The sequence below is a fragment of the Balearica regulorum genome, chromosome 15, assembly GCF_011004875.1.
Source record: "Balearica regulorum gibbericeps isolate bBalReg1 chromosome 15, bBalReg1.pri, whole genome shotgun sequence".
NCBI lineage: Eukaryota > Metazoa > Chordata > Aves > Gruiformes > Gruidae > Balearica > Balearica regulorum.
In genome coordinates, this window is record NC_046198.1 from 1,748,265 (window position 1) to 1,769,666 (window position 21,402).

The window sequence follows — 21,402 nt, forward strand, 5'->3', positions numbered from 1 at the left end:
CTGGGGGGGCCTGAGGAGCTGGGGGGGGCCCTGAGGACCTGGGGGGGCCCTGAGGAGCTGGGGGGGCCGGGGCTGGAGCCGCCAGGCCCAGCGGGGGGGTGTCACGGCCTCCCGCCGCCAGGGGGCGCTGCCGCTCCGCCGGCCTCACCCGGAAGCGGCCGCGCCCGTTGCCCTGGAAACGGTACGCGACGGTACTTGACTAGGCCCGGCCCGCGGCACCGGCCGCCTCCTCCGCAGAGCTGGGGGGGGGGGGGGGACGCGGCTGCGCCGCCCGCCGCTCCCCTCCCCCTGCGGCCGGGTTTCACCCCAGAGGCCTCACCCCGACGCCCGGTGCCGCCCCGGGAGGGGTCGCGCAGGCCTCGGCCCGCGGCAGCTCCTCGCAGCCGTTGCGGCCTGGGCCCACCGCGGGCTGCTCCCGCGACACCGGGCAGTCCTGGCAGCAGGGTGCTCCGCTGGCTGCCCGGGACGGGGGTTTGCTAGATCCAGGAGCGGATGCAAATTCATTTTACTGGTGCTGGAAGCCAGACAGAGCCCGTTGCAGCATTAAGGCTGTGCTGGGCCCTGCCGAAGCGGTGGCTGTTCCCTCTGCTCCCCTCCAGGCTCGCCATGAGGGCCGGGGCGCTGGCAGAGCGAGGCGTGTGTCCCCGCCAAAAGGCTGCCCGGGCTGGCTGGTGCTGGAGGAGAGGTGAAAATAAGCTGCGTGCTTGAAATTTTCAACCGGTTTCCTCTTGAGCTGCTGTGGATTTGGGGAGCGTTTTCACATCCTAGAGCTGCGTCATGGCGGGGAGTTTCATCCCTCGGAGCTTGCCGGCCATCCAGCCACCACAGCTGTGCTAAAAGTGTACTTGACAAGCAGAGTGAACAAAAACCTCAGTACAGAATTGGCCTTGCAGCTCTTAGTGGGGGTTAACAAAACAAGTGCTTCTTGTTTGGTTTCACTCTGGAGCAGCGATGGAGATTTTGGGCTGCTACGACACCCTGAAACCTCGCTCCTCTGCCTGATTCTGCTATCTGTGGTGTCGGCCAGGACAAAATTTGCTTCATATTTCCAAACCACAGGAAAAGTGCTCACTGCTGTTCCTGGTGCTGCTACAGCACCTGCCACAAAGGTGGTTTTTGCCTGGGTCTCCCAGGCACTGCAGGAGCAAAAATAACACTGTATATGTATATATTAATGAGTCTTATATTGCCTTCTGCCAGGTGAAACGGACACCCCCGCGGCTCGGGGAGCGCCCAGCTTTGCCGACGTGCTGGGGTGGGATATTCACCCGCCTGAACCGAGTGCCTCGGGGCCCGGGGATGCCGGGGCTGTCTGGGGCAGTGGTGTGAGCCAGCCCTGGGCCGGGAGCGCCTGTCCTCGGGGGCCTGCGTGGGGCTGGGAGCCGGCATGTGCCTGGAGAGCGGAGCTGTGGCTCGGCTCCTTCGTGTGCCGGAGCACCCGCCGGAGACTTCCAAGCCCCCACCGGTGCTGTGGGCGGTGTGTGAATTTGGCTTTCTGCTCGGCAGTGGGTGTGAAGAGACTGTGAATTCTCATCAGCGCTTCATTACCTTAATAAAATTACTTCAGGTCTGTTCAGTTCTCTTGCAGAAAAATAAGACATAATTGCATGTTTCGTTAGCTTCTCCTTCCCCCGAGCCCCAAAAGAGCTCACCCCCTGGGTCTCGCTTCCATGGCCATTCGTGAAATCCACATCAAGGGGCTACGGGATCTTCTCTGAGAGCCTGGGCCAGGTGAGGAGCTGGGAAACTCTGCTCAGCACCGAGCTTCTAGCAGGATGGCCCCTCTCCCATCCCCTTAGCTTTGACAGATACTAAGAAGTTGTTCAGCGCTACCGTCTTTTTGAACGTTATATTGTCAAAGCTTTTTCTTCTGTAAGAGATAAGTTCTTACCTAAACGCACCCGCTCAACAGAAATAGCAGTGATAATATGCCTGAAATGAGGAGATTAAGAACTGGCGTTTGTTTTACCCCATGGCTGCTGTTCACCAAGGTCTTGCAGCATTGTCCACCACGCCTTACGCTCTCCGTTACCCTCGTTCTTACGTCAGAGACTCTGTTCGAGTACTTTTAGCTTTGCACGCACTGGGGGAGTTGTCCCGTTCAGGCCTGGATGGTCACCGGGTGGAGTCAGCGGCTGTGTGTAGACCAGCACAATCCAGATGTAGCACTCTCTGGGCTAATCAGACTTTGTTTCGGTGTGTTTTGCTTTAAAACTTGTATTTTTCCACGTAGCATCTCTGATGCAACGGGATAAATTGGGGAAGGGCTTTCCTGTCACCAGCTGTGGCTTGGTCAGAGGTCAAGACCCTGGTGCCTGTTGGATGGTTCGTTGATACAGGGACTGGAGAGATCAAGAGAAAATTGCCTGGAATTAAGTTGATATTAGATGCTACTGGATGGTCTTGGAGCAGAATGTTGGATTAATGGATTAATTAATGGGTTAATCAGATCTTAAAGTCTCTAAAGATCCCTGCAACAGAGGTGGAGGCCACCCCTACAGCCAGGTTTTGGGAACGGTCCATAATAGAGATGGAGTGGTACCTCCTAGCTAGCAATATTGCTTCACTGGGGGTGTCTGCTAAGCTTCTTGTTTCAGGAACACAGAAACCTCCTGAGAAATGTAATTTCTTTTCCTGGGGTGGCTGTAATAATTGGCTCCACCTTAAAATCAAGGTGGATGCTGCACCCACTGGTAACCAAAGTTGTTAGCAACATTGCCTGTGCCCTTCCTCGGGGGGGAAAAGTTGCTGCCATAGAGATCCTTAGATCCTTCCTTTGCTCTTCAGCCACTGCCCGCCTGATATTGTGCAAAGATCCCGGACTCCAGGTGCATGGATTTTGCAGAGCACGAGAACGTAAGTACTCTGACAGAGCACGTGCAGCATCTTGCTAACGAATACGTAAGTATGACAGACTGCAGCCCCTTCCCGGGTCGTGGAACCAGCGCTCTGGAAACGAAATCCTAATTGCAGGGGGGGAAACAGCAGCTGAAAATCCCATCTACAATCTGTTCAGGCTCTGCAAAACTGGATGAGCCGTGCTCTTCCACCGGCACTGCGGTGAGAGAGGAGGGCTCTGTGGGCTGGCACCCGCTGTCGGGGCTGTGGTGTGTCTCTAGGTGCAGGATAGGAGCGAGAGGCTGTACCAGCTTGGAGACCTGCAGGAGAGGATGGAGAAGCTGGCTGGCTCCAAAACAGATTTGTCAGCCAAAGTGGTCTTCAGTGAAGAGGAAAGACTGAAGGTAAAACAAATATTTTAGGAGTTAGAGAAAACTGAGCCATGAAGCCGTATGAGGCTGGTAGATCTGGAATGGAAAATCTGGTGGGAAATGTTGGGGCCTCTTTCTAGAGGGGTGTGTGTTGTGCTCACATCCCCTGGTGTGACCTGCTGAAACAGTGTGTTGGCCTCAGAATCAGCCCATGGCCTTTAGAATGTCCTTTCTCTCTCCTAGATTTCCAAAGACCTTGTTGATCTGCAGATCAAGACAAACAAAATGAAGGAGCAGTATGAGACGGAGAACTTTGAACTGAAAAATATGGTATCCAAAAGTTTGAAGTAGAGTTGATTCAGCTCTGCCAATACCTTTATCCAGAACCGCAGTTCGTTACGCATCCGTCTTTGCTTTGCTTGGTGTATTCTCCTGGCTTTAACTAGAGCAATGAATCCCTCCCGATTCCCCAGATACCATAAAACTCATGTGAAACTCATCTCTCTTTAAGTCATCGTGTGCCAGAACCAGTTTGGCCAAATAAATGCCCTGTGATTGCTGCTGGTCTCTGCCACAGTCTAATTCTGCTGCCTCCTCACTGCAGATCCTGGCCCTGGAGAACCGTGTGCTGGAGCTGGAGCTCTGCAGCGAGAAAGTCACTGGGGAGCGAGATGCCTTACGGGAACGCCTGCATGCTCTGGAGAGCAGTCGGAAGGAGCTGGCGGATGAGTACATCATTCTGAAAAGCAATTACCTCGCCCTAGGCAAAGAACTGGAGCAGGAGGTGAGACAGGCTCCATCTCCCAGTTACCTGATCTCCAGACAGCTTGGTTGGCTTTGGGTTACGTATCCACGTCACAGCTCGGGTCAGCTGTGAGACAGCGTAGCTTGGGCGCAGTTATTTTGCTTTTGGGGCCCAGGAATTTCCTGAAACGTGGTCACCTTCTAGCAGGGCTCGCAGAACCTGCTCTGCTCAGCAGGGACGGTGCTGAGCCCACGCTGTCCCGTGTGCTCTGCTCTTCTGGGCACGCCGCTGTCAGAGTCTCTCTCTTTTTACGCCACCCCGGATCCCCCTCGCTAGCAGTAACGAGGAGGTCACTGCGGGGCTGGTCCGAGTGCCCGTTGCGGGTCCCTCGCGACCGCCAGCACGCTTTGTTTCCCTTTTGTTTCTGCACGGCTTGCGCAGGCTGCACGTGAACTGAGTGTAGTCGCTCTCATTTCGTGTGCTGGCGGGAAGGGGCCTGGAAGTTTTTGAGGTCGACAAGTTTATAGAAACGCTTGAACGTAAGCAAGTTTCTGATTGTCCCTTAAAATATAGTGAATTTCCTGGTGACTCTTAGCTTAGCGATTATTAGCTAAAGTCTTTTGGACCCAGATTTGTGTATTTCTTTGGCAAGAAGAGCTATTTCAATAGACCTTCCTCTCTTCCCTCCCTCTCCTCCCTCCCACTTCTTCTTTTTGAATTGGTTCAGATGACTGACACCCTCCAGCCTCCCTCCCCCGGCAGATAGTTCAGCTGGTTCAGCCAAATGACCTGGTTTACCGTGCCGGCCCTGCACAGAGCTGTGATGGGAAAATGTGGGGCTGGTTTAGGCAGTGTCCCGACTCTCTTTACTGTGACCATCCATCTGCAGAGCTCCGGTAGAGGAGGAGACGAGGTCGTGATCATCCTGTTGCAAATAAGTGAGTTAGTAACTCTTGTGAAGCTATCATTTACCTGCCGTAAGCTGAAAAACGGAAATTTCTTTACTAGGAGGCAAGCTCAGCTGCTTGCAGGGGTGTGAAGCCACCCCATCATCCTGCCGGAGCATGAGGCAGAGCGCGTGCAGCTGACTGTCAGCAAGGCAGCACGCTGCTGAGACACGCTACCGCCAGGCAGCGGAGGAACAGCTCGGTGTTCAGCAATCTTTGGTGCTTCTTGTCCCCAAGGGGGTGCAATATGTTTGTCAAAAATCGGATTTTCAGGTGGTTGACATCTCTTAAATGATGGGTTTAGCAGGTTGGTGGTAATAACGCCCTGTTTTCGCATGGATCCTGGAATCTTTCAGGGAGTGAAAGCACGTGGATTCAGTTACATGCCTGGATAGCATCCTGAAGAAGCGGAGCAGGGTCCAGAAGCCAAAGGCGAACTCCTTGGTTGTAATTCACAGGCTGAGGATTTATTTTACCCTTGTTTCTTGGCTCTGACTACCCAATATCCTTGCCTGAAGCAAGAGAGGCTCCAACTTGGCAGGTTGGGACTTGTCACGGCATGGGCCTCTTGCTCATTATTTTTCCAGTGTGGCCTTTCCCAAAGGAAACGGGAAAAGCAGCCTGCGGTTCTGCCCCCTCCCCTTCCCCGGCGCTCTTCTGGGGAGACAATGAACCTTTTACACATTCCCAATTACAAGTGCTACTTGTGACCTTGCCAATATGTTGTCATGGCTGCTTGGCGCAGAAGCAGCTCGGCAAGCTCATTCACGGTCCCTTGTACGGGAACAGTTAGAGCCTCTGAATTGTCACGGCCCCCATTGTACGGCTCGATTCACACATCGCCCCGTGTCTGTCCCAGGCGAAGGAGCGCGGCGGAGCTGGCCTTGCCTGTCCCTGGGGAAGTGCCTTCCAGAAGATGCCAGTCACTTTGTGCCTGTTTTCTAACTCGCTGTAAATTCTTCCTTTTCAAGACTCTGACCTTTCCTCGACTCTTCGTTTCCTCCTCCTCTTTTGTTCGGCAGGCTTAACGCCGTCTGCATCGGCGGTACAAAGTGAGGCAGTCAGAGGGAACCCAAATGCCTGCGAACCGGTTCCACGCCGGGGTTTTCCCTGGAGCCGGGCCAGGCTTGGGAGCTCAGGGGAGGCAGCGAAGCCCGTCGCAAACCTGGGCCCGGCTCTTTCTTTCGCTAAGCTGGTACTTCTGCGCCTGTGTGACCCCCTCTGATCAAATTGTCAGGGCTGACAGCTGCAGATGGATCGTTTTCGGTTGGAGAACAAGCAGCCTGTCTCTGCGTAGCTGTCAGTTTTCACAGCTGTATATCTCACCTCTTTGTCAGCCTCTTTTCTCCTCTCCTCTCTCCCTCAGCCCACCCTGTGCTATCTTTTGATAAGCTATTCTCTCCACGGATGACTCAGATGACCTCTGCCTCCCATCCTCCCGATTCACTGCCATGGTAACAATTACTCAAGCTTGTCCCCAGTCATAAACCCCATCAAAGCTTTGTTATCTACATAGAAACCCTCCCGTGAGACATGAATTCCCCCAGTGTTCCTTCCAGATCACCTGTAACAGAGCCTTTCTCATTCAGATCCTCTTTATCTTTTGGAAATGTGTCACTTCGGCACCGGCACCGCTTTGAATCTCGCTGCCTACACGGTGCTGTGGGCTGGCTGCTGCGGGAGGGATGCATTCAAACAAAACTGGAATTAGCTGGGTGGCGTCAGCCTAGATGGATGGAGATTTGGCCCTTCTCTTACATGATGGAGTCCAGCACTGTTCAAAGCCATCGGACGGGGAAAGACGTGCCTGAAGTGTCGGGAAGCTGTGCGGAGGGTACGGGGTTGGAGCGGGGAGGGAGGCTGGAGGTCAGGACGGAGAGGAGGTGGCGGAGCTGTGCCCGGGGCTGGGCCGGCACCGGGAGCTGTATCTGAATGCGAGAGCGAGATGGGCAGAGGGAGTAAGGTTACACGTGAATAATCCTGACGCCTGGCGATGACACTTACCCTGCATTTCCATGAGAATTAGAAAATCACTGATTTCTTTTTAGTTCTCTCTCATATGTCCAAAGAAAACTTGCTTTTAGGAGGGGACATGAGTGCCTGCCTTGTGTACACACCAAGAGCAGCGGGTATGTGCTGAACAGACAGCGTGTGGAGCCGGAGAGGCAGGATTTCAGAAGCTCTTTCCTTCTTGTTTGACCTGGCAGGTCATGAAGAATGAAGAGCTCAGCCTAGAGCTGCTCAACCTGGCCAATGCCAGGAGCACCCTTCCCCGCACAGAGAGCAACCGCGTCCCCGCCATGGCCGATGAAGCCTCTGCCGAGCTGGAAAGAGTGCGAGCAATGGTGCGCCGTCTCTCGGCTCGGAAGGTGAAGGTAAGGACCTCCGTGCCCTGTCACTAGCTCTTTGGAGAACAGGGATCTAACAGGCACCTTCTTCTGTCTCTTACTAAAACCAGCCAGAAGATGTAGTTGCATCTGAACACGAGCGGCAAATGCTGGAGAGAAACGTGAGTGTGTGGGGGTCTGCTGCTGGATCCTTGGGGAAGCAGAGGGGAAATTTATTCAGAGTGTGGCTGGCACCTCCTGGTGCTAACTTGAATTTTGCGGATGAGCTGACGCCTGGATTTCTTTTAAAAAATTTTTAAGCTGCGCAGTTGAGAAATGAGACTAAAATAACTCCAGATCTCGTGCAGGCAAACACTGAGAGAGGGCAGCTGTGGTTCCCTCCGTCAGTGCCCCCGGGTGAACAGAGGCAGTAGTTTAGAAGGCAACAAGTGCAGAGGACACTTGCTTATTTTCTCCTTTCCAATACTTGAGAAAGATGGGGGTGATAAAGCACCCAAAACTGAGAGCAGAGATGCTCCCTGCCTCCTTCCCATCTGCAGCCCAGGCGATACCAGCTTGGGCTCCTGCTGGGAATCTGACTCTCAGAGCAAGACTCTCCCTTGGGGGAACAACACGTGTACGCCTCCGCGTGCCCTGTCTCCAGAGCACGCACCGCTTCCGGTGTGCTACAGTCACTCCCAGTTAAACCTGTCCTTTCCCCAGTATGCCACTGGTCAGTTCGACTGGTGGTCAGTGGGAGGCTCTCCTCACTTCCTCCCCGGTCACGAATCCCTCTTAGCTCAGTCCTCTGTCTCATCTTCCTCTTCGTTTGTCCCTCAGTTGCTTGGAAACCAGGATCACATAAAAGCGGAGCTTGAAAAACTGAAGAAAACCTATGATTCGCAGCAGCAGAAGCTGGAAGAGAGAGTGTGAGTGTTCGAGGGCACGTCCTTCTGTTTGGCTGGGCATTTATGGAGCTCGTTGCAGCTGAATTTCATCCTTGGGATCAGGAGAGGAGGCAGCCTGCCTTCGGTGGGGTACAGGGTGGAAAATGACGGCTCACCCTTGGAGCAAGTGAGGCCTGGAAGCCAAAACTGATGTTTTCAAGGCTCTTAAGAGGGTCAGACATCTGCTTAAAAGTCAGTGGTGTTTAGGTACCCGACTGGCCTATGCACCTCTGAAAATCCACCTTCTGTGACACACACGGCAAATGTGTGGCAGCCCAGAGATGGACCCAGCCCTAGCCCTCACCCCCCCAGGCTGGGCTGGGGTCGGTGTCCCAGCAAAGGGGTGCTGGAGACCTAGGCCCTCTGCCTAGGGAGTTCCTTTGCCTTTGGCTGGGAGATGGGGGGCTGGCAGCTGCTGCTGAGAGATTTCTGTCATCCCAGAGTGATTTCCTTCTCAAAGCTGGCTGTATTGGACCTACAGAGAAGTTTGGGGGTTTAAAATAAACGCACCTTCTTCCTGTGTGCCCAGGATCGCAATGGGGAAGGAGCTGCAGGAGGCGAGGGGAGCGATTGGGGACACCCAGCACAAGCTGGCACAGCAGTCAGCGGTAAGGCCAGGCTCTCTTTCAGCCGCCGGCACCCAGGACTGCCCCCGCTCATCCGCTCCTCCTGGGTGCCATGTGCTTCTCCTGGAGCTAGCAGGGGGTGGATGTCTTGCATTAAGGTGCTCCGACACGTTTTCCTCTCCAGGGAGTTTGTCATATCAAGGTAATTCTCCCTGCGCTGTTTCCTTCTCCAGGGGTGCGATGTACGTGGTGGAAGGTGCTGCTTGCCACAGGTGGTGGGAGGAATTTTATTCGCTGATATTTAGAAAGGGCTGGTGAAATCACTGGGGGGGGAGGGATTGCAAATGACAGGAGGTAGCAGGGGAATAGAGACTATAAACATTTTCTGTGGGCTCCTGTGAAAACCCAGGACCTTCCCAGCTCTAGTGAAGCTGAATACCTGGAAATGAAGTCCCGCATCTCTTATGGAGCTTCTTAGTGCCCCTGGCTTGGCCGGAGGACGAGGGCAGCAGCGCCTGTGTTTGCTGTGCCTAGGTGCTGCTCACCTCCCAGAGCCAGCTCCAAGAGGTGGAGGCAGAGAATTCCCGGCTGCAGCTCCGACTGAAGGAGCTGAACGAGGAATATCGCTCCCGGCTCGCTCAGTACATCAAGGATGTGGCGGTGGGTACCCCCAGCCCTCTCCTGGCCTGGGGAGGTCTCTCCGTGCTGGCTGCCGACTTCTTGTAGGCTGCTGCTGTTTCTCCTCCTTGCTGGGCTGCCGAGCAGGCGGTGGGGCTTGGGGAGCCACGCTTGCAGCTGGAAGGGGGCTCTGTGCCCTCAGCTTGGCCTGGCAGAGGAGATGCTGGCCCCCCTCCTCGCCCAGATTTCCTGTATGGCCACACTAAAGGGTCCGTGAGTTTCCGCCGGGACTTTCTTCCTTGGTCAGATTACTTGGATTGAAAGATCTCCTTATTTACAATGGCTGCCTTCCAGTTGGCTTGTAATCTCCATTGCCCTGACAACTTCCCTCGGCAGGCCGGGCGATGCCACTTCTGGCTTTGTCGCCGCCTCCACGGTGACTCTGCTGCTGTCCCGGCAGGGAGCTCTGCCAGCCTCCGTGGTCGGCTACAGAGCCGGGTAACGCCGGTGCCTGGGACCTGCTCTGGGAACAAGCACCTCTGACGTAGAGTAGAGCTCGCAGAGCGTGGTGAGGACTCGGCACAAGGCAGGCGTTTCGGGGAGGTTCAGGCGCGGATACCTGATTATATTGATTATATTGATTATATTGAGCCATGAGACTGGGAAGAAATCTCTTTCTACCCCCTCAGATAGCAGTAAGCAGGTTTTGGCAAGAGCTTCTGTGCTGGGAGAAGGCTGGTACTGAAGAACACAGTGTGGTGACGGATCAGGAGACTAAGCAAAGCAATTTTTACTATTAGGAATAGTTTAATTTCTAACAGAGCGATGTTGAAGCATCTCCTAACTAGCTAAGAGAGTAGGGCACGGTGGAAAGAATATGAGGCTAGAGACAGTAAGTCCTGACACCAACTTGTGTTTCCCTAGGCAGGTCACTGATACAGTACAGATGCCTTCTCTGTCTTGAAGGGGCATGAAGGAAGATAATCAGTCTTTCCTGCTCTTAGGAAATGGAAGATATTCCGTATTCTCTGTGCTGTTAGCACAACTACGCCTGGACCTTCGCTGTGGGAAATGGGTTATGCGCCTCAGGGAATGACTTGATCACCTCGATTTCTTTCTCCGTATGTTTAAAGGACTACATGGACAGCAAATCCAGCAACGTAACGGGGCCTAGCAAAGCCCCAGCTGATCATGCTGACATGAAACGCTTTGTGGACAGCATGCTGAAGGAGATCAGGGCTTCCTACAAGTCTCGGGAAGAGCAGCTAGCTGGAGCGGCACGTGGCTACAAGAAGCGCATGAAGAACTTGGTCAAGAAGCACGAGAACCTGCTGATTGCGTACGGGTAGGGTTAAGCCAGGGTCTGGGCTACCTCTGTTTCTTCAGCTTATTGCTAAGGACCGAGCGGAAGTACCCCATAGCACCCAGTCCCCTGGCTGAGAGGGAGGCAAACGGGGCTCCCGGGTGGAGCGGAGGATCTGGAGTGCATGTTTATCTCCCTGCTCTTCACAAGCCAGGAGCAAGGAGTCTCCAGCTACACATCAGAGTGCTCTGGACACCCTGCTTTGCGCATATGTTTCTCCTGTGTAAAATTTAGGGTGACAGATTGATTCCACGTTGGATGGTGTGGCAATGCAGAGGTACCACAAATAACTCCTTTCTCCCAGCTCGTCCCTGCAGTGCTCTCAGCTCTGCTCCACAGCTCTCTCAGCAGCTTGGGCTGTGGGAAGCAGCAGAAATTCTTGTGGCATAAAAGCCACAAATAGCTCCAGGACAAGCTCCCCTCAGAAACACTCCCAGGAATATCATGCATACTGCTGGGCTCTCCCACTTAGCCTTTGCAGGTGGACTGGCTCTCGGTGGCCAGAAGCCAGCAGGTCCCAAGCGAACGGTACCTCCAGCAGCAGCAGAAATGCTCGGTGGTGTTACCTAACCAAAGCTACCAGGGACAAAACCCCTCTGGCATGTTACAGGCTCCAGCGAGAACAGATCCGGTCCTTGGGCAGCAGCAATACGGATTGCGGCCCTGCCGAGCTCCACTTTTCCATCACAGACCCAGAGCTGCTGACAAACACAACCCGGGAGCTAAACCGTCTGCGGGAGGAGAAAGCAAAACTGGAGATGCAGTTACATGAATTGCAGAAGGTGGTGGCTGGGCTGCTGGCTGGCTGTGGGGGTGAAACCGGGGGGCGGTGGGGAGAGTCTCGCAGGCAATAGGTCCGGCCCCTTCCTTAGGCGTTCCCTGAGGGTTTGTGGTATCGCCGTGGCATGGGAGATTTTGAGAAGAGATGGGATGTCCAAGCAGACCTCTCATTGCTTCAACCCTGCTGCGTAGGGGCGAGTTACAGTTAGATCCAGGAGGCCGGGCAGCCCCATAGATTGGGGTCGCTGAGCTCTGGGAGGGCTGAGGAGTAGCAGATGCTATGGGAGAGCTGCCAGGCCAGCAGACTCGCTCCCTGCTGAAAGCAGCAGCGAGTAAGGGAGGATTCATGCCTTCACCTAGCATGAATAGCTAACTGAGCAGGAGACCGCACTCAGAAACACACCAGTCAGCTCCCGTCCTCCCACTGGATCTGCCTGGGCAGAGATTTGTGCAAGATGCACTTATTTAAAAATTCAGAGGATAGGAGACCTAAACCTTCAGATTGTCCTGCACATCATTTCCTTGCCAGGGCACTGGTGGCTGCTAGAGCGCTAGGATATGCTCTGCCACTGTGGTGGGATCGCAATGGTTTAATGCTTACAGGAATACTGTTCTTCCTTTGCCTTCAGAAAAGACGTAAAGAAACCTCTGGCTTTCTGCTGTCCCCTGAGCAGTAAGTGCTGTTTGTTTCTCGGGATATTTGTAATTATGAATTCTCCCTCCCGTGAGGATTGAGGAGCATTTTTCTGCTTTACTTGGAGCCAGTAATAAATAGGGAGAAAGTGAGCTGATAGGGACTCATTCGAGAAGAAAAGCCAGCTGTCGTCTCAGTGCAGCGCTTCCTGCGGTGAAATGAGTTGGTCATTTGGGCCTTGATCCAAGAAAGCTCTTAAGCACATGTTTGATTTAATCATGTTTTTAGTCTCGCTGATCTCTTTAGAAGCTGAAGTTTAGCATACGCCCGAGTGCTTTGGTGGATCACAACCTGAGAAAGGCAAGTGAAACGCCACCAGTTTGGGATGGTCTTGTTTCTCCTCCCTCCCAGAAGCTGGGCTGGAACCCTTAGGTGACCCTGCCTTCCTGATGTGCCCTTTATTGGCTTATTTTTGATGGGTCTCTTCCCCCTGTTCCATTATTCCGTTGAAACTCTTACCAACTATAGCTGCGGAGAGGTGGTACAAAACGTAGGAAAAATCTGAGCTGGGATTTTTCAGCCGTTTAAAATGTGGTAGCCTAGAAAACACGTCAGGTATTTCATTAACTGGATGCCAGCACTGCGGAGTCGGCCAGTGCCTGAGCCGCTGGGCTCCGGAGGAGTCCTCGGAGAAAAGCTTGAGCCTTAACCAGCCTCTGCCGTGCACTGAAAAGTACTAGTAGTCTTTGAATAGATGCGTTAAATGTGGCAGATTCACCGCAGGAGCAAGACACAGAAAGACCAGAACCTGAATTTTAGTGATGCATCTTGTTGTTAAGGTGTTTTGGGTTGGTTTTTTTTAGCTGCCACGAGACTCTGCACACTTGGCTTGCTTGCCATGTGCTGATGGGTTTATCCATGCTCTTACCGTGTTCCTCTTGCTAGAGACACCAAGCCCGGTGTTAGCGCAGCACTTCAGCTATACCTCCTGCTGCTTCTCCTCTTTATCAGTTGTGCGGCTTCACTGTTTATTGTTCTCTTCGCTTCTGCTCCCACGAAATCTCAGCCACGATTTCCCGTGTGCCTGGGCCGGGAGGTTGCAGCCACCAGAGGGAACTCTGGCAGTCGCAGCAGAGCCGCTCTTGAGCACAAAGCATTCCTCCCTCCATACAATCCAAGTTCCCCGAGCATCAGATGTGACCTGTTTTTTGCTTATTCAGACTGGGACAGAATAGGAAGAACTTTCCCACGGCTGGGCCGCACAGACAGCTCACCTATCGTGCTCGGCGACCAGCACAGGCTGGTTTATGCTCAGAAACATGAAAAGCGCCAGCGTTTGGCATTGATCGCTCTCTGTTTCCATCTAGTTCAGTCCTGCGGTGTCAGGTTAAGGACTCTTTCTGCATGGAGTCCTCTGATGTATGAGTGTTGATGTGAACTTGGAACAAACCCAGCCCTCGCAGCGGGGAATCCCAGGTTGGCAGAAGGGTTGTGACTCTCGTGCCTGGACACAGGGACGGGGCATCGGGAGAGAAAAAGGTTCAGAGCATTGGGGTTTATGGTCTGATGGACATGAGTTATGTCCAGCCCCTGAACAGAGCTGTGTGACCTGCGGATGGGCTGGATTTGAATGTCTGGGCATGAACGAAATCTGCTTCTCTCTCCTAGGCAGCTGGGTGAGGAGGGCTGGGCAGAGGTCAGGAAGCAGCTCCGGGAGTTCGCACGCACCACCCAGGTAAAGGTCTGGAACGGCCCGTCGGGGAAAAAAAAAAAAGCTTATCCCTTACCCACATGTCAAAGATGTGCTGCCCTGGGGCCAACGCCTGCTCCAGGCGGGAGCGGGGAAGCTTTCCACGGAGCCTGGCTTTGGCTTTGGCCTCGGCCCGCCTGGTGACACTGCCAGGTCCCCGGCCACTGGTGTATCGAGGCTGTGCTGTCGCTCCTACTGAAAGAAGTCCTTGCTGGAGTGTACTGACCCCTCCCTTGTTTCAGCACAAGCGTTCAGGCATCTGTATAACAAACCGGGACTGTATTCGACCTGGTTCAAGTCTAGTTTAAATCTGAATCAGCTTCCCAGTCTGGTTCCCCCCGAGCGCAAGGATATTTGCACCCTACTTGGGAATGGGGTGGCCCAGAGCTGGGAGGAGAGCTCTCTCCATCCGCAACGCTGCCCTGCAGCACCCACGAAACCGTGGTGATGCTTGCGTGGAGGGGGTTTGCCGTCCAGCAGTGGCGGCAGCAATAGGAGCTGCTGGGGAGAGGGGTTGGCGCGGGGATCCCTGCCACGCTGACTGCCGCACGCCGGGAAAGGGCTTTGCAAACGGAGCAGGGGTTCCGCTTTCTGCTGTAGACAAGGCTATAGACGTGTTACCAGTCGTGCCTTCCTCTGTCCACCCTTCTCCGGTCACGTAAAGCAAAACACCTAAATTTTGTCTGTCTTTGTGGCCAAAAGGTGCCGGAGCTGAGTGACGGGGAAGAGGTTGGTCTCGCCTAGCAGAGAGGGACTTCCCTCCCATCTCACGGAGCTCCCTGTTTTCTCCATGTTTCCTTGCCCCTCCAGGAGGATTTGGAGCAGGAGAGAAGCCAGCTGCTGACTCGGGCGGTCGTGGCAGAAGAGCAGGTGTCGGAGCTGCAGGAATACATAGATAAGCATCTTGCAAGGTGAGATGGTAGCATCCCCCTTCACGTGTTCTCTGCTTTGTGCTCCAAGTTTATCTCCCAGGCTAATTGTCAGTGACATCGCCATGCCCGCCACGCTGTCGGCGCCTGACCTCGCTGCTGCCTTCCCACTGATGGCTGATGTCCCGCAGCACGTCCAGCTGTGCGGCCAGCTGCCACTGTCCCTTGTTCCACAGGGGGGATGGCGCCCGGCCTGCCCTGCCGCAAGTCTCCTTCCCTGTGTGCTCACCCCTCCTTTGGAGGGAGCTAAGAGAGGGGTTGCCTAAAATCTAAAGCCTTCCGGCAGCCCCTCATCTAGGGTCCTCTCTCCTGGGCTCATGGCACCCCGAAGGAGAGGGAAGAGCTGCTCGGGCAAGGAAGGGTGAGAACAAGCAGGACGCATCTGTCAGAGCAATGGCCCAACTCCGCGCCTGCCGTAAGGCCCCAGCCAGCTTGGCTGTGAACTCGGGTCAGACTCGCAGGCTCGTTGCCGGTACCGTTACCTGGCAGAGCCGACAAACGCCTCTTCCTCGGGGAAAAAGGCCGCGGTTTTCTATCTGCTGGGGCTCAGATCCTGGCGTGGCCCAGTGCCCGGGCTGGCTGGGGTGAATTAACTGGCACCACACGTCCTTAGCACGCAGCAAACGCAAGAACACACAGCGTATGTTTAAATGGATCGCTCAGGATCGTGACTACACGGGCAATAATGGTGCTGCTTCCCCGTTGCAGGTACAAGCAGGAGATCCTCCGGCTGAGGAAGCCCACCGGCAGCGAGGTGCCACGCGCGCTCAGTGCCGGGGCGGCCGATACTCGCTGCCCAGAGCCAGAAGGGCCGTCAGCCACCAACCGTAGCTCTTCCCCCACGGCTCTGAGAAGCGGCACGATCACAGGAAAGAGCAGGATTTAAAAGGAAGGAGCTTTCTGTTGTGTGGGCTGGCCAGGGCGAGTATCCTTCCCCGGCTGAGAGCCGGGAGGCGCAGCAAGGGAAACCACGTGGGTGTTCTCTGTCTCAAATTAACAGTACTAAAAGGGGATGAGACAACTGCGTCTCATCTATCCTCTGACCCCTCAGCTGTAGGGAGAGCTCTGCTGTTCCCCGAGCACGTCGCACCTCGGGACACAGGGTCAGGTTCCCAGGCAGCTTTTTACTGCGGGGCTGCAGGGCCAGGTTCCCGTTCCTGCCTCCTAGGACACTGCGTAACCTGGGTCAGACCCAGGCTGGAGTCCAAGGACTAACTCCGCTCCTGCCTTTGCTCCCTTCTCAGCTTCTAAGAGATAAGGCCAGGGCTGGTTCAAGCTAAGCTTTGGTCTAAGAGGTTAGACAAGGTGGGTAAGCTGCTCTGTTATGGTGGGAAAACCTTTTTTTTCCTCTGTTTTTTAGTGGAAAAGGGAATGTTATGTAAGGTGAGCAGGGCCAAAGTGATCCTTCAGCGGGAGGTGAGCTGGACAAACTCCCTCCTGAGCCGCCTTCAAAGGGACGGCGGAGCAAAGCCCGAGGCCGGGAGCGGCAGCTGCTCTGGCTCCAGGAGCACCCTGCGGCTCAAAGGCAAAGCAAAAGTCTCAAAGGAAAAACCGTCCAAATGTTTATTTTGAAAAATTAACTAGAAATAAAGTGACAAATGTACAGAAAGAGGCACTGGAGATTTAGCCCTTAAATTCTCTGATAATTCCAGGGTTTCTAGGTCTGATTTTTATTTTTTTTTACCCCCTCCTCCCTTGCTTCCCCCAAGCTGCCCGCTCTTTGGAGGGACCACCACCCTGCATCTCCCTGAGAAAAAGCCAAGCCAAGCATCCCTCTCGCTGCTGTCCTGAGCTGAGCCCAAGGGCTGGAGAAGCTCCAACCCCCACTGCTGCTAACCCTTAATGCCAAGCTTAACGAGGCCGCCGTTAGACCGGGCTTCCCTCTGCGCTGCTCTGCGCCACTCGTCGCACCTCCTTCATATCATAGGCCCAGACTTGATCCAGCCCCTGCCCAAGGGTGCTGGTGGGGGTCCAGGAGGGGAAGGGGAAGCGTCCGGCCACCACCCGGGCTTCGTCGGGGAGTTCTGCAAGGAGCTTGGTGGCTAGGGGAGGTTTCTGGGGAGAGAGAGACAGCCAGGGCCAGGCGGCCTTAGGAGACAGGCAAGTGGTGGCAGTGCCACCACGGAGCACAGGGCAGCTTCTCGGTGGGGCCGGTGGGTCCCAACCTGACAGCATCAACCGAAGACCCTTCCGAAACGCAGGGCTGGTACTAGACCTGTGTACGGTCAGGACTAGGACCAAGTAACAAGTGATACGACGAGAGGAAACGGCCTCAAGTTGTGCCAGGGGAGGTTTAGATTGGAGATTAGGAAAAATTCCCTCCCCGAAAAGGTTGTCGAGCACTGGAACAGGCTGCCCGGGGCAGCGGTGGAGTCCCCATCCCTGGAGGGATTTAACAGACGTGTAGATGTGGTGCTCGGGGACGTGGTTTAGTGGTGGGCTCGGCAGCACCAGGTTAACAGTTGGACTTGATCTTAAGAGTCTTTTCCAACCTAAACGATTCTATGGGTCTATAAATTCGAGTGCTGCTGAGCACCAAGCCGCTCACTCGCAGCGATGCCCACTTGGCCTTATTTTTTTAAACGAGTCTTTGCCACCGTCCCCGATTTTCTCTCCTTCCTAATAAAACCCTCCCTCGAGCCGCTCAGAACAAGTCGGGGTGCAAGGGACCGACTTACCACGCTGGGGGCCAGGAACACGATCACATTGTGGCAATCGGAAAGATTCACCTTAAAAGAGAAGGAAAAGGGGAATGAAAGAAGCAACAGGCGGAGGGGGGGGAACTGTTGGAGTGGCCAAAGACTTTGCGTGCGATCTTCTGAACCTCAGAGGAAGCAAAGACGCCCCACGTTGTGTGGGACGGGGATGTGTTGGTGTGACCGGGAGCTGGGCGTGAAAGCAAAACGCCCGTCCCCAGCGTCGTCCCAGAACCACGTTCCCTGCTGGGTTTTCTCCGCTCAGGCTGTGGGTACCTGCTGCCAGCTTTAGCAGAGCGTCTCTGAAGGCCACCACGTCTCAGCAGCACCTAACACCTCTTCTCCAAGCTCGCCCTGAGAACAACTGCACAACCAGCAGCCCAGGCTGGCGTTCCGCTGCAAAGGAGGATGGCTCTTCCACCTCCTGGGAGCAACGCGGGTCGGGGAAGGAGCAAGCAGCCATCGGCAAAGCCTGCCTGGAGATGGCAGAACGGTTTGCGACGCAGATCGAGCCCTGCCCTAGCTACGGCCAGCGCTGAGCACAGCCAGACCCTCGGGATGCTGTTACCTTCCACAGATCTTTCTTCAGGAAGGAAACCTTCCCGTGGTACCCAGCCTTCCAGGCCCGGTAGTTGGAGAGACACAGCAGCCAGGGGTTGAGCTCATAGCCAACGGCTGGTCTCAGACCTTGCTTATAAGCCTCTACCACCTGGAGAGAGAGAGAGTTGCAACTAAAATGAACCTCGGTGTTGAGTTTGGGGGACAATTTGGGGGGCAGGGGCTGTTGTCCAGCTCCACTCGCTCCCTCCTGCTGGCTCATGGGCAGGGTGACCTCAGTCCTCAGGCTTTTTCCTCCCGGAGTGGTCGTTCCCACCCTGCTCACTGCGTGTGATGGCTTCTAGGGCCACCTAGGACGGTCCAGGACCATAGCCAGAGGACCACCTAGGACCACTTAGGACCACCTAGGATGGCCCAGGACCACCAGGAGCAGGGCAGCAGCTAGGGTGGGGTGGGGGGTCCCTCCCTGCCCTTCGCCCACCCGGGGCAGCCCCAAGCCCCCCCAGCACCCCCCTGCCCGCCCTTACAAGCCGTCCATCTCCAGACCCCAGGTCCACCGTCTTCCCCGAACGTCCCCGCAGCAGCGCCAGGACGTTGGCCACTTGCTGGCGGCTGGAGGGCACGTAGGGCACCTGGGGGAGAGGGGGGCCGTCAGTGCCGGGGGACGATGGGGGGGTCCCCGGGGGGGGGGGGGGGGGGCAGTGGCGGTACCTGGAGCCGCAGGGGCACCCGTCGGAAGCCGGGCATCAGCAGGACGGCCCAGGTAGCCCAGGCGGCCACCCCGCTGGCCACCGCCAGCTCCAGCAGCCCCCACCCGCCCAGCGGAGCCCCCCCTCGCCGTCCCCACGCCGGCTCCTCCGGCTCCTCCGGCTCCATGGCTGCCGGAAGGGGTGGCCCCGCCGCCCGCCTTCCGCCGCTCCCCGCTCCCCGCCCCGCCGGGCGGCCCGTACCGGGGGGGGGGCTGGGGCCGGTACCGGGAGGGGCTGGGGCCGGTACCGGGGGGGCTCGGACCGGTACCGGGGGGGGCTGGGGCCGGTACCGGGGGGGGCTGGGGCCGGTACCAGGGGGGCTCGGACCGGTACCGGGGGGGGCTGGGTCCGGTACCGGGGGGGGCTCGGACCGGTACCGGGGGGGCTCGGACCGGTACCGGGGGGGGCTGGGTCCGGTACCGGGGGGGCTCGGACCGGTACCGGGAGGGGCTGGGGCCGGTACCGGCGGGGGGGGCTGGGTCCGGTACCGGGGGCGCTGGGGCCGCTTCCCCCCCCCCGGAGGGGTTGGTGTGCGGGGCTGCGGGGAGCAGGACCGCCTGCCACGGAGGGGCACGGTCGCCCGTGGTCCTGTGCACGGCTGCGCGTGGTCCTGTGCACGGCTGTGCGGGGCTTGTGCGCGGCTGCACCGGTGTGGGTGGCTGTGCACGGCTTTGTGCAGCTGCGCACAACTGCGTGTGGTTGTGTGAAGTCGTGAATGATTGTGTGCAGTTGTGCATGGCCGTGCACGGTTGTGCATGACTTCAGGGCCGTGTGTGGTTGTACGCGCCTGTGCGCGGTTGTGAACAGCTGTGCCCACCCGTGTGTGGTTGTGTGTGGCTTTGCACGGTTATATGCTGCCGTGCACAGTCGTGCGTGTGCGTGCACGCAGTTGCGTGCAGTTGTACACAATTGCGCGCGGCTGTGCATCGCTGTGCCCAGTTGTGCGTGGTTGTGTGCAGTTGTGAACAGCTGTGCACGCCCGCGCGTGGTTCCGTGCGGCTGTGCGCGGCTGTGCGTGTTTGCGCGCGGTTTTGTGCAGCTGCGCACGGTTGTGCACGCGCGTGGCTGTGCACGGTCGTGCGTGGTTGTGCGCGGTTCTGCACGGCCGTGCGCGGTTCCGCAGGGCTGCGCGCGGTTGCTCGCGGTTGTGCGCGGCTGTTGGTGCCGCAGAGGCGCGGGCGGCGGGGTTCCTGCTGCGAGGGAGCGGCGACTGGGAAAATTCCAGCCCGTGGGAAAGGGGGGGGCGCGGCCAGGCCCCGCAGCCTCTGCCCACCCGCAATTAATAAAAACCACCACGAACCCAACCAAACCCGGGAACAATGACGGCGCAATTAGGGGAGCGGGCGCACAAAGGGCGGGCGCTTTCCCTGCCCGCGCTGGCGCTTGCTGCCGCATCGTCATCTCGCCTGGGATTTCACGGCCGTCGTCTTCCTCCCCTGCTCCCCCCCTTGGCCTCTGGGTCAATATTTGCGGGGCTCCCCGGGGTTCCCCGCTCCAGCGCCGTGTCAGGGTGTCCCCCGAGAGCTTGGGGACGGTGCTGGGGGGATCCGTGCAATGACCAGCAGCGCCCGATGCCCTTGCCGTGGGGCGACCGGCCTCCTCGGGGACCCCCCCCAACGCGTGATTGCGGGCAGAGGAGGAAAACCCGAGGGCAGCCCCAGCCTGGGAACGGCTTCGGGGTGCGGGGGAGCAGGACTGGGGTGCGGGATTCCCACCTCCCCAGTTCCGGGGGGGACACGGCCAGTGGTCCCTGGCACCGGCCCGCAGACCCCCTAACACAGACGGCAGCCGAGCGAGGAGCTGCCAAAGGCGAGCACGTGTTTCTGCCCCGATCTCACCCTTATTTGTGGGAACCAAATATTCTGCCCTTGGAATGAGGATGCATGCGCACCCACACGCATGCACACGCGCGCACACGCGTGCTCTACCCTCAAACCAAGGCGTGCGGCTCAGGGCGTTTAACACCAACCAGACCCCCTTAAACACGTTCCCCGGAGCGGCGATGGCGGGGAGGAAAAGCTGCCGTCCGCTGCGTACAGCCCAGAAAGAAATATCGCCCGGGGCTGTTTCCCCTCCCCAGCCCAGCGCGGCTGCAGCCGAATTGGGGGCCGCGGGGATTTCTCTGATTTTCTGGTGCTCGCTGGCAGGTGGAGCTGGTTAAGGCTGAGAGTGAGCGGAAAATCAGGGGAAATAGGAGCTGGGGGACGAGGGGGCCAGGGGACTGCTGCTGCAGAGGAGGAGGAGGAGGATGGTCCATGGGGACTGGCTGGTCCCTGAGGGCAGCCCAAGGCCCCCTGTGATGCTGCAGAGCAAATTAATTAATGAAGCAATTCCCAGGCAGGGCTGAGCCTCCAGGACTTGGCCGGGGCTGGTGCAGGGGTAACGGGGCGGTGGCAGCATCCCCTTCTGCCCCAGCCCCGGGGTGCCCAGCAGCATCCCGGGGTGCCGGGCCGAGCAGGTGGCTGTGCGAGGGGACCAGTTGGGATGCGTCGCCGGAGCCAAAGAGCTTTTAATCTGCCTCTTCCCAGGGCAGCTTCCCCCCGCCGGGGCCGTGGCGGCTGCAAAGCAGCCCTGACCGCCAGGA

The 21,402-nt window shown here is 56.9% G+C and overlaps 2 protein-coding genes across 7 annotated transcripts; one reads left to right on the forward strand and one right to left on the reverse strand.

Annotated features, from left to right (window-relative positions):
• Positions 1–566: 566 nt before the first annotated feature.
• CCDC78 (coiled-coil domain containing 78) lies at positions 567–16,466 on the forward strand. Of its 5 annotated transcripts, none has more exons than XR_012837868.1 (17): positions 567–2,196; positions 2,788–2,856; positions 3,120–3,242; positions 3,453–3,539; positions 3,814–3,993; positions 7,109–7,276; positions 7,360–7,410; positions 8,069–8,157; positions 8,705–8,783; positions 9,276–9,401; positions 10,493–10,704; positions 11,333–11,504; positions 12,132–12,175; positions 13,805–13,871; positions 14,697–14,797; positions 15,147–15,263; positions 15,524–15,601. XR_012837868.1 is itself a non-coding variant. In XM_075767642.1 (17 exons), exons 2-16 carry the CDS (start codon positions 2,833–2,835, stop codon positions 15,699–15,701), a joined length of 1,701 nt encoding a protein of 566 aa, XP_075623757.1. In that variant the 5' UTR covers positions 567–2,196; positions 2,788–2,832; the 3' UTR covers positions 15,702–15,736; positions 16,176–16,309. The 5 variants fall into 5 exon arrangements, 3 of the variants coding, with proteins under 3 accessions (XP_075623757.1, XP_075623756.1, XP_075623755.1); XM_075767642.1 differs by lacking the exon at positions 15,147–15,263 and adding an exon at positions 16,176–16,309 and having other exon boundaries at positions 15,524–15,736; XM_075767641.1 differs by lacking the exon at positions 15,147–15,263 and having other exon boundaries at positions 15,524–16,466.
• Positions 16,355–18,972, reverse strand: ANTKMT (adenine nucleotide translocase lysine methyltransferase). Of its 2 annotated transcripts, XM_075767644.1 has the most exons (5): positions 18,781–18,972; positions 18,597–18,701; positions 18,080–18,220; positions 17,494–17,544; positions 16,355–16,870 (listed from the first exon to the last, which is right to left on the reverse strand). In XM_075767644.1, the coding sequence occupies exons 1-5, from the start codon at positions 18,943–18,945 to the stop codon at positions 16,682–16,684; spliced, it is 651 nt and encodes a 216-aa protein (XP_075623759.1). In that variant the 5' UTR covers positions 18,946–18,972; the 3' UTR covers positions 16,355–16,681. The 2 variants fall into 2 exon arrangements, with proteins under 2 accessions (XP_075623759.1, XP_075623758.1); XM_075767643.1 differs by lacking the exon at positions 18,080–18,220 and having other exon boundaries at positions 18,781–18,945.
• Between the last annotated feature and the right edge of the window lie 2,430 nt (positions 18,973–21,402).

Coding starts and splice junctions, on each gene's coding strand:
- ANTKMT (XM_075767644.1), bottom strand. CDS start 18,945: ATGGAGCCGGAGGAGCCGGAGGAGCCGGCGTGGGGACGGCGAGGGGGG. Junction 18,221..18,596: donor GGTCTGGAGATGGACGGCTT/GTAAGGGCGGGC, acceptor CTCTCTCTCCAG/GTGGTAGAGGCTTATAAGCA. Junction 17,545..18,079: donor TGAAGAAAGATCTGTGGAAG/GTAACAGCATCC, acceptor TTCTCTTTTAAG/GTGAATCTTTCCGATTGCCA.
- CCDC78 (XM_075767641.1), top strand. CDS start 2,833: ATGGATTTTGCAGAGCACGAGAAC. Junction 2,857..3,119: donor ATTTTGCAGAGCACGAGAAC/GTAAGTACTCTG, acceptor GTGTGTCTCTAG/GTGCAGGATAGGAGCGAGAG. Junction 7,411..8,068: donor GGCAAATGCTGGAGAGAAAC/GTGAGTGTGTGG, acceptor TTTGTCCCTCAG/TTGCTTGGAAACCAGGATCA.